Here is a 9,614-nt window from a genome sequence, read left to right as displayed (position 1 = left end):
CTTTTCAGTCTTGGGCTCCACACAGTAAAGGACAAATTCCATCCTATGTGACACTGGACTTACCACGAAACTTAAGTTTTTGTTCTTTTTTTCCAAGTTATCCCCTTCTTTTCTTCAAGAACCATAAGTGCCTTAGTAAATAACCTAACTCTAAAAACTGCTTAGTTGTTATTCTTAATAATGCCCCTTTCCTTCTCCCCACCCTTCCATCTAATTGACCAGCAGGTCTTGTCAATTCCAACTCAAAAACATACCCGCCCACTGCTTCCCATCTTCCTGTCCACCGTCCTGGTCCAGGCTATAGTTGTGTTGCCTGGGTTTCTGTAACACACTCCTTTTAACTGGACTCCTCCCCGCTGTTCTTGGCTTCTTCCAACCATTCTCTACACAGAGCAATACTGATGTTCTTAAAGTGGAAATCAGGTCACATGATTGTTCTCTAAACACTTGCGTTGCTTTCCATTGCCAGAACAATACCCAGCTTTCTTACAGCTGTCTGCAAGGCTCACCGTCTTGCCAATCTCACCTGCTCCACTGCTCCTGCTCTCTCCACTTCAGCCCCTCAGTCTCCTCTCAGTTCCTGGTGGCCGAGAGACCCCACCAGAGGGCCTGAGGGAGGCCCATGAGAAACCCAAGGCCTTACACATAGCAGGAAGTACTTTACAATGCTTATGTGCTGATGGGGAAAGAATGGGCATAAAGACAGAACATTATTTTACAGCCAACTAATTTGTTTTCCTCTATGGGAGCTTTAATAAGACATAATCTAATAGGTTTTAGAACAATTAGAAATCTTGCTTTGAAGACTGGCAAAATATAGGTTGCGTATGGAGAGGAAATATATTGGCTAGCCATGTTCCCAGTATGCATTGGTGATTGCCCTACAGCAAGAACTTCCTCCCCTCCTGGTAAAGGACAGAGCCTGAAGAAATTCAAATAATTACATTTTTCAAAGTTCTTGGTCAGTATAGTCATTTGCATTTAAAGGAAGTCATTTTTTGAAGCAGTCCTTTCAGAATTTCAAGTAGAGATTTAAAACATACCCGAACATAAATGGAAAAGCTTTCAATTGAGGTGTAAAACCACACTGGGGTTACTAACTTAATGCCATTCGAGCTATCAAATAAATATTCCATAGTGCTCAGTTCATAACACATTTCAAGTTATATCTGGGTTAGTTTGGGTTAATAGCCCCTTTAATTATTCTAATGAGGTTTACTTGCTTACCAAGCTATATTCTCATCCCATTTAACCTATTTTACTACTGTATATATTTTTTATGAGCTCCCTAAAATTGGTGCTAACATAGAGTTCTGTCCAGGGAAAATGACATTTATCTTTGTGACTGTGAATTCATACATTTATTCCACAAAGATTTATGAGCACCTACTGTTTTCCAGGGCTAAGTACTGGAAACACGGTACGAGTGAAACAGAGTTTCCACCTTTTAAGAGTCTTTGATGCAGTTAGGAGTGAACAGGTGATTAGGATGCAGCATATTGGTCAGGAAAGTAGTTAAAGCAGTGTGGCATGTTCAAGGCAGGCTTCCAGAAGTGCTGTGTTGAAGCTGAGTCACAAGGAAAAGTCGACATGAGCCAGGCAGCGGAGAAGTGGGCAACCCCAGCAGAGCAAAGCCCTGGAGGCAGTAAATGGGCATCGTTAGCATCCCACATGCACTGGTCTCCAGTAGGTAGTTGATATTTGACCTTGTAGTCTCCTGAACCCTCAGGATCCCAGGTTCCTCTTCATCTTTAGCTCAGGCAGCTGAGGCTTACCTATGTAGTTAGTATACCTTTGTCATTCTTGGATTTAAGTTTCAAATAGGAAGTCTTTAAAAGGTAAAAAAAAAAAAGTTAATGTACATTTTATGTTGCTGAGGATAAATTCAAATCAGAATGATATGAAGTAAAATGTATAGGCAATAAAAGTGATTCAAAAGAAACTTATTTTAATAACTATCAAATTACTTAAATCCTGGATTTATGGTAACATTTAGGGCTTGAAAGAGTGTCTAATTTCTTACTTATACTTTAGTACATTTTATTAGAATAAGCTTCACAAGGGCTGTTTTGCTTCTTAGATGTTGTTCCCCAGGTGCCTAGAATAGTGCCTGCCACATGGTAGGCATTCAGTAAATATTTGTCGAAAGATGTAATAACATTATGGAGAAGTGTCATTCTATGTAAGTTTCTCACCTCCTGGACTCTTAACTATCAAGGGTCCCTGGTGCTCCCAAGAAGGAGGAGTAGAGTTCCCTAAGAGTGGGAGGCAATAATAGTTCTAACCCTGCAAACAAACCAAGAAACACATTGTTAAAATGACGGGCCTGTGGAGCCTGTTGTAAACTCTCTTTTTTTGTAAATGCTGTCTATGTGGCAGATGGACATGATTTTTAGTTTGCAATCCCAGCTGTTCGGTAAATTCACTTTCTGTGCAAAGCTCTGTCTTGCAGGATTGAGGGAATTTGCCCTCAATTGTTATTCAGAACACACAAACACAGTTGTGCCAATGTCCCTGGGCCTCCCAAGGGACAGGCTGGCTATCACTGAGAAACTCTTTATTCCAAGGCCTGGTCCCTCCCAGCCCACTGGTTCTGCTACTCAAGGTTGGAGCATGAGAGCCACTGTACCAAGGGCCCCATTGTCCCTGGATGCCCCACACAGCCATCCTCTGAGGTCCTGATGTCACTGAAATGGGACTGGGCCTGAAGCAAGTCTGCCTTGGGCCGGCCTATAGTGTGTGGGTTCTTGACTTTGTGCAGGAAAGATTTCACAACACAAGTCCAGGTGATTTTGAGGGTACATTTATTAAAACTGGGGACAGTGAAACAAAGGAAGGACTTAGGATAGAAGAAGCACAGGAGAGATCCTAAGAGGGGCTGCTTTGGCTCTCCAAACATGTTGGAGAAAAGGGGGCTTTGGAAACATGTTAAGGGGCAAGCCCCGGGATAAGCTGCCGCTTGCTTCCTGCTGCTCCCCTGGTTGTGAGTCTCATGGGAGAAAGTTCGTGCTGAAGAAAAAAAGGGTGTGAGCATGCTCCAGAGAGAGCCTGCGCCATCTGGAGGGCAGGAACCCCAGGGGAGGGCTCAGGGGAGGGTCTCAGTGGAATAGTCATCAGTTTTCCAGGTGTGTATTTTAATAATGTGTGGGTGTACCAAAAGGAGTGCATACAGGGACCAGGGTCATCTTCTGGTCAGCTTTGCCTCCATTTTGGATTTGTTTGGTTATAATTGTTTTTATTATTGTTTTTGTTGTTATTTATGCCCCTGACTTAATCAGTTCTTGGATTTTTCTGGAACCAAAGACACTAATTAGGATTCTTGTTATCTGTCTCCCTGACCAGAGTGATTTCAGCTATTTACTCTCTGGTTAGAGAGGAGAGGTGCAAACCATTTGCTCTCCACGTGTCCTTGGTTTAGGGAAGATGAGATATTGCCATTTACTAGCTGGCTGTGAACTGCCTGACTCGTTTGGCCCCATTTGTCTAATCATCTGTCAGTTTCCCTTTTCCCACTTGTCAAACATTCTCCTAACACCTAACTATCCTGCCTCACGGATACCTTCAGGGAGCGTGAGGCCCAGCCATTCCCACGAGTGCCATCCTTTTCTCTTTCTAGTCTGGCTACAGGCATGCAACTAGAGGGGGACAGAGAGAACCGGAGAAAAAACAAGCTGTCTCTATAAATTATTCTGCCCCACGCAGGGCTGGTGCAGCCATTTCAATCACAAGCCTATTAAGAAAATAACCTTAAAAGAAGCCCAAGGAATTATTTTTTTAATTTTTTTTTTTTAAGAGAGAAGCCCAGGGACTGCAGGCTAAATGCTCAAATTTGGCAACACTGGATCACCCTTCCCTGACAGTAAACAGAAAGCCAGGAACGTTGGGCATGTCTCTCCTGCTCTGAGCTTACTTTGGCGGGAAGGCTGTGAGGCTTTCTTCTTGCCAGAACACGTTTGAATTCTAACTGAACTTTTCCCCCTTCTGGGCAAATTTTTCTGGTACATGAACCCTTCAACATTCTATCACTCTGAGTTTTTTTTTTCCATTCTCACCCCAAACCCCCAGGAAGCTTTTCAGAAACTTCAAAAGTCAGACACTCAGACACTGCTTGGTGGTTGGAATATAAATGTTTGAGAGTCTCGACATCTTCTATGGGGATCTTTAAAGAAGACTTCAAAGGAACAGCTCCCCTGCTTTGAAAATTTCCCACACAAGTAATAAATAAAAATAATTGCCCCTTTCTGTATATCTCTGATCTCCTCCAGAGGGACAGGTTTATTGAATAGGCCTGAGAGATCGCCAGGGGTCATCTGCACAGTATAATCCCACAGGCCTCGGCCGGGCTCCTGTGGTCAGGCAATAGGATCACCTAACCTCTTCCAAAAGGCTTATGGCACATTATATGGACAATGCCACTTGTAAATCAGGCTTCCTTGGACAGGGGAGAAGGGTAGATTATCATTATCCTTTTATGAGTACCAAATGAGTTGGCATCTTTCTCTATTTTAAAGAGCATTTTTATCCCAGTGTGTACAGAATAGGGGATCATATTGGAGTTTAAAAAAAAAGTTTAGAATAGTGAGCTAGTGCCCACTCTTCCGTTTAAGATAAGGAGACACAATGGAAGAATTTAAACATTGGTACTATATCCACACATAGGAAAAGGAAACAAGCCTTCTAAGTCTGAAATTATACCTGGAAAAAAACATAGTCCAGTTACTGGCACATAGTAAGAGCTAAATAAATGTTAGCTGCTAAGGCAGTGACCACAACTTCAGCCCAGAACAGTGGCCCTCAAGCCCAGATGCACATCAGGATTATCTGGACGTTTTGTTTTTTGGTTTGTTTTTCAAAAATAGTCAAGTTCAGGCTCAGCTGCAGACATTCTGAATCAACTTGTCTGGGGTGAGGTTCAGTTTAGGTACAGTGGAAGGAAGCTGGATAGATGATTGTGATGGGCAGCCAAGGTTGACATCTACTGGCCTAGGTGGTCCAGGGAGAAAGTCAGAGACCTTGTGTCCTCATTACTGGCTAAATATCAGGCAGATGGTAAAGGAAAAGAGAGGGGGGAGTGGGGAATTTAAAATACTATGGTAAGGTGTTTTGTTTTTTTTTAATTTGAAAATGACATCTTTTTGCATAGCAAGTGTGTGGTTGCTACATACGAAAGGCAAAAACAACCAACCTAATTGAAATGGAGCGATTAGTAAGGCTTAACTACATTCTTATTAAAACAAGGTTCTCATCTGTCTGTATGGCTGGGAAACCTATTGCCACAGCAGAAAGACAGGAAAGCACACCCAGATTAACAAGGGGGCAGTTGTTTAATGCACAAACCCAGTTAACAGAAAGAGACAGAGGTTGGACAACAGATGGGACTTCAAACAACACTGCATAGTGTCATGGATTAGCTCTTACATGGTTGATCTGTTTTCCTTATGATTTTGATTCCAGTACAAAGACAGAGAAGAGACTTCAATTTAAAAAAATAAATACGGCAACAGAAGAAGAATCTTTCTATGACAAAGAACAGCCATAAGCACAAACATTTGGTGCTGACAGTAGACACCATTAGGACAAGTTCCGAAGATGCTGCATTGAAATTTAACAAGCATGATACAATGACAAGAAAATTACATTTGCTTTGTTATGAATCCTTTTGCAAATAGAAATGACTCAGGTAATTGTTATATACAAACTTTCTGAAATTAATGGCAACCATACAAATTTTTCCATTGCAATTTCCTCTTTTTTCTAAACCTAGAAATGTCCCACGGCACTGCTCCCTATTTCTCACAGTCAAAGCATAAATAGTCATTAAAGCACTTGAATCCACAGTAGTCTTGTCCGAAGAAAGGTATGGAGGTTTTGCATGATTTTATATCAGTCATCCATAAAGGGCTGGCAGGCAACAGGTTGGAATGTAAAAGACCGCTTTGTGCTTGGGATCCTGATGCGAACTCCGCTCTGTTCCCCTCAGGAGTCGTCTGCGCTGTGGACGGGCCACCGAGCAATGAACTTGAGTGTAGACAGTCATACCGTAGAGTCCCTGCCAGACTTTAGATGTGCAATCTTGGTCTGGCTAATAAATGGATAGGCAATGCAGAGACCTCCAGCTGCCACAATAAAGCCTAAACTACACCAGGCACAAAAGATAGACCAGCTGTAGCCATGTTCCACATCATTAGGCAGGCTATAAATTAGCTTCGGGAGGCGGTGCAAATCATAGGAGATGCTGGCAGCGTAAGTGCAGAGGGAGATGGTGCAAAATATTCCTATAAATAATACAAAGAGAACAGGATGATCAGTTACAGTTCTGCCTGCTATCAGGCAAATGCCAGACAGTCCTTTGTGAAAATCAGATCAATCAATGAGGCAATCACCTCAAATAATAGAGGGTCTGTAATTTTTTTATTTGAATTACTTCATTCAACAAAGATTGGCAAAATCAGATGTAGGCTAGGCATTGGAGATATAGAAGTGAAGAACACAGGAAAATTCTAATGACTCGAATTATTCAGAATTATCTTGTTTGAATGGTATGTATATTTAAATTTATATTTGTTTTTATTATTAAAAATAACTTAATATCGATTCCAATTTCTTTCAAGGACAGAACTCTTCTATAACCATTCAAACCTAATATAAAATTCTTCATTTCCCTTTGTTCTATACCTGATTTATCACATTTTTATATAGTTGCAATCATCATACAAAGTCTACTTTCTTTTTCAATTGCCATTAGCATTAGTATTTGTCATGTGGCCTGTAAGTAATATTTAAAATGAATTTTTACAAAGTCTAAGTCATTTTCTAAGCCACAGAGCCTGGCACATACTAAAGCCTCAACAAATCTTGGGGCGGGGGGTTAAAAGATTTTATTTATTTTTAGAGAAAGGAGAAAGGAGGGAGAAAGAGAGGAAGAGAAACATCGATGTGAGAGAGAAATATACACACCCCGACTAGGGACTGAACCCACAACCCAAGTACCTGCCTTGACCAGGAATTCAATCGATCACCTTTTGCTCTGCAGGACGATGCCCAACCAACTGAGCCAACCCAGTAAGGGCTGCTGTTTTGTTTTGTTTTTAATATAAATTAAATCCAGGGAGTTAAAAATGATGTAAAAATAGCTGAGGAAGGAGATCATATACTTCAACCACTCAGAATGTAGGCATTTTGGGTCATATGAATGAACAGGCCCCAAATTTTCCCTGTCCTTCCACTAAAATCGGGACTCTTAATAAAAATCCCACAAACACAGGCTTTTTAGTACTCAAGCGATGCTCCTAGGATGTAGATGCTCCTATTCCACTACAATTGACCCTCGAAAATGTTCCTTTTGGAGGGGCAGAGACACTGGCCCCAGTGACGTATGGGAACGCCCAGTTCTAGTCCGAGTCCTACACACGTCTTCTTCCTTCTTGCTTTATCCCTGTGTGCAGTGGGGGTTGCACCTATTGGCTGAAAAATTGTTTTGGTAACCTTAGGGATCTATGCAGCCTCCCCATAGGGAACAGAGACACAGACTTGGCAACTGAAAAGAAAGAGCTAAAACTAAAATACCACCCCTTTTTAAACAGGGCTTTGGGGGATCAGAAACACTATCAGAAGCAAATTCAGAGCAGGCAGCAAATAGGAAGAAATAAAGATCTCCTGAATGTGGTTTTTTTTTTAGGTGCTAGAATTCTGCCTCCACTCAAATCATGTAAAAGCACATAGCCTGAATCCTTTTCCAAATGTTCATTTAGAAAAGAAATGTTTTAAATTAAAAGGATGCTTGATTTGAGATAATTTGATATTTCCTACTCTGCCTAATTCTGTTTTTAAACTCTAAAGTGATTGCTTTTCTACAAAGGATAAAAGCTTGTCTTCCAATTCTTTGCTCCAGAATATAATGACAAACACATCACTTTGAGTTCTCCAAAGAAAGATCATGATAGGAAGAATTCTTTCATAAAGGAATGAACCAGGCAAAAAAAATAATACTTCTCTGCTCTTTTTAAATCTTGTCAAGAGCAAATGTTTTTACATCCACATGAATGTTTTCACTGGTACCAAAACAAAGACAGTGTTTATATATAACAAAGTCCTTCTCACAAATTCTGGAAGGAGAATAAGGCATTTAGGAAAAAAATTGATCTTTGGAGTATCAACAGGTATATATAATAATAGAAAAATGACACATTTGCAGGAAAAGAAACTCCATTCTGCCTTTAACTGTCTGCACCCAGCTGAATGCCTAAAAGCAAGGCTTTTTAAAAGTATTGTGGTATTAATGACCTCTGAAAGCTTGAGTTCAAACTTAGACTTTTAAGCATCCTTTGATATCCAAATGCATTATGCTGAGGTGCAGGAAATGGGGATTCTGGTCCCCACATCTACTGTGAGACCTTGAAATTATCTAGCTTTGTGAGACTTTGTTTCTTCATCTAAGAAAAAAAAAATGCGGGACTTGGTTACAGTGTCAAATTTCTGTGATTTAGTTATTCCAAAATACGGCATAAAGCAAGAACATGTCCCAAACGTCCTAGTGAATCTAGTACCTAGTAATATGCAATTGAATAAAAAATAGATTGTCATGGATTTTTCTTTCTCTATATTCCCTTTGATTTTTATACTATATGTTGATTTTATTAACAACTCTCCCCTGCCAACTCCATAAAATTGCTTTTGGTGAAATGAAGTTTAGCATAACACCTCCAGTTCACACTGAACAGAAAAGGAATATAAGAAAGTCTGCCCTGAGGATTTAACCAGGAGGCTGATATTCTCTGCCCTTAGTGTCATGAATGGTTGTGCTTTCCTGGGGCACTTGGTCTGTGTTGGTTCATGGGCACTGTGAATAATGTCACTGATGAAATGTCTTTGTTTGACCAAGTGGCCAGAAAGCTGAAACTCCCTAAAACTAAATCAGTGGCCCACCATGAGCAAAAGTCAGGGACTTTAAGGTATGCTTTTTTGCTCCTATGCTCACCCTTGAATCCATCTTGCCTTGCAAACCTGATTGCTTATCTTATTTTTATGACTTACTTGCATTTATTTTATCAGGAAATATTATATGCACTTCTGTGCCACTTTTTGGAATAGGGCACTCATCAAACCTTGATGAAAACCTGCTTTATTTTCTGAGGCCTTTACTCACTCAGCTGGAAGTGATAGAAAGGGTTACTAGGAGCCCACGAATATGCCCCTGGCTGCCCTTCCCCCTTCCCACAAATGCCCCCATAGGCTACTCTTTAGTGACATTTTTTCTCTTTCCAAGATGTCCTTAAAGTTGTTCAGAGTGAGAGGAAAGCTAACATTAACAAAAGAATATATCTAAGAGTTCCTCCGCTTCAGAGGCTAGCATCTCTAAAAAAAAGTCATAAATATATAGCTGCCATAGCTATTATTTGTGGGGTGGGCAGGGCTGTTTCTGATTATTACCAGGAAGTGTACTGAGAGTAGACAAAGTGTTGTTTCCAAAGCTTTTGTAAGAGAGACCTGACCTACCAGATATTTTTAAAAGGTAAAAATAAAACCACCTAACTTCAAAAACACCAAGAAAAACTGTTGTCTAAATGATGAAAACATCTTTGCTGTACCTGGATTATTAGTCTTAGGTCAATTCT

General features: G+C 40.6%; 1 protein-coding gene across 1 annotated transcript in view; it reads right to left on the bottom strand.

The window, feature by feature from the left end:
* Nucleotides 1–5,305: 5,305 nt before the first annotated feature.
* TMEM178A (transmembrane protein 178A) overlaps nucleotides 5,306–9,614 on the bottom strand; it is a 51,586-nt gene continuing 47,277 nt past the window's right edge. Inside the window, exon 4 of the mRNA XM_090280227.1 lies at nucleotides 5,306–6,275. Coding sequence (XP_090136353.1) covers nucleotides 6,034–6,275 — 242 coding nt within the window. The 3' untranslated portion in view covers nucleotides 5,306–6,033. The remainder of the gene's footprint in view (nucleotides 6,276–9,614) is intronic.

This window comes from Furipterus horrens, unplaced genomic scaffold (genome assembly GCF_987537825.1).
Source record: "Furipterus horrens unplaced genomic scaffold, mFurHor1.1.pri manual_scaffold_6, whole genome shotgun sequence".
Taxonomy (NCBI): Eukaryota; Metazoa; Chordata; class Mammalia; order Chiroptera; family Furipteridae; genus Furipterus; species Furipterus horrens.
The sequence above is the reverse complement of the archived record's forward strand: the minus strand, read 5'-3'. Positions and strand labels throughout refer to the sequence as shown.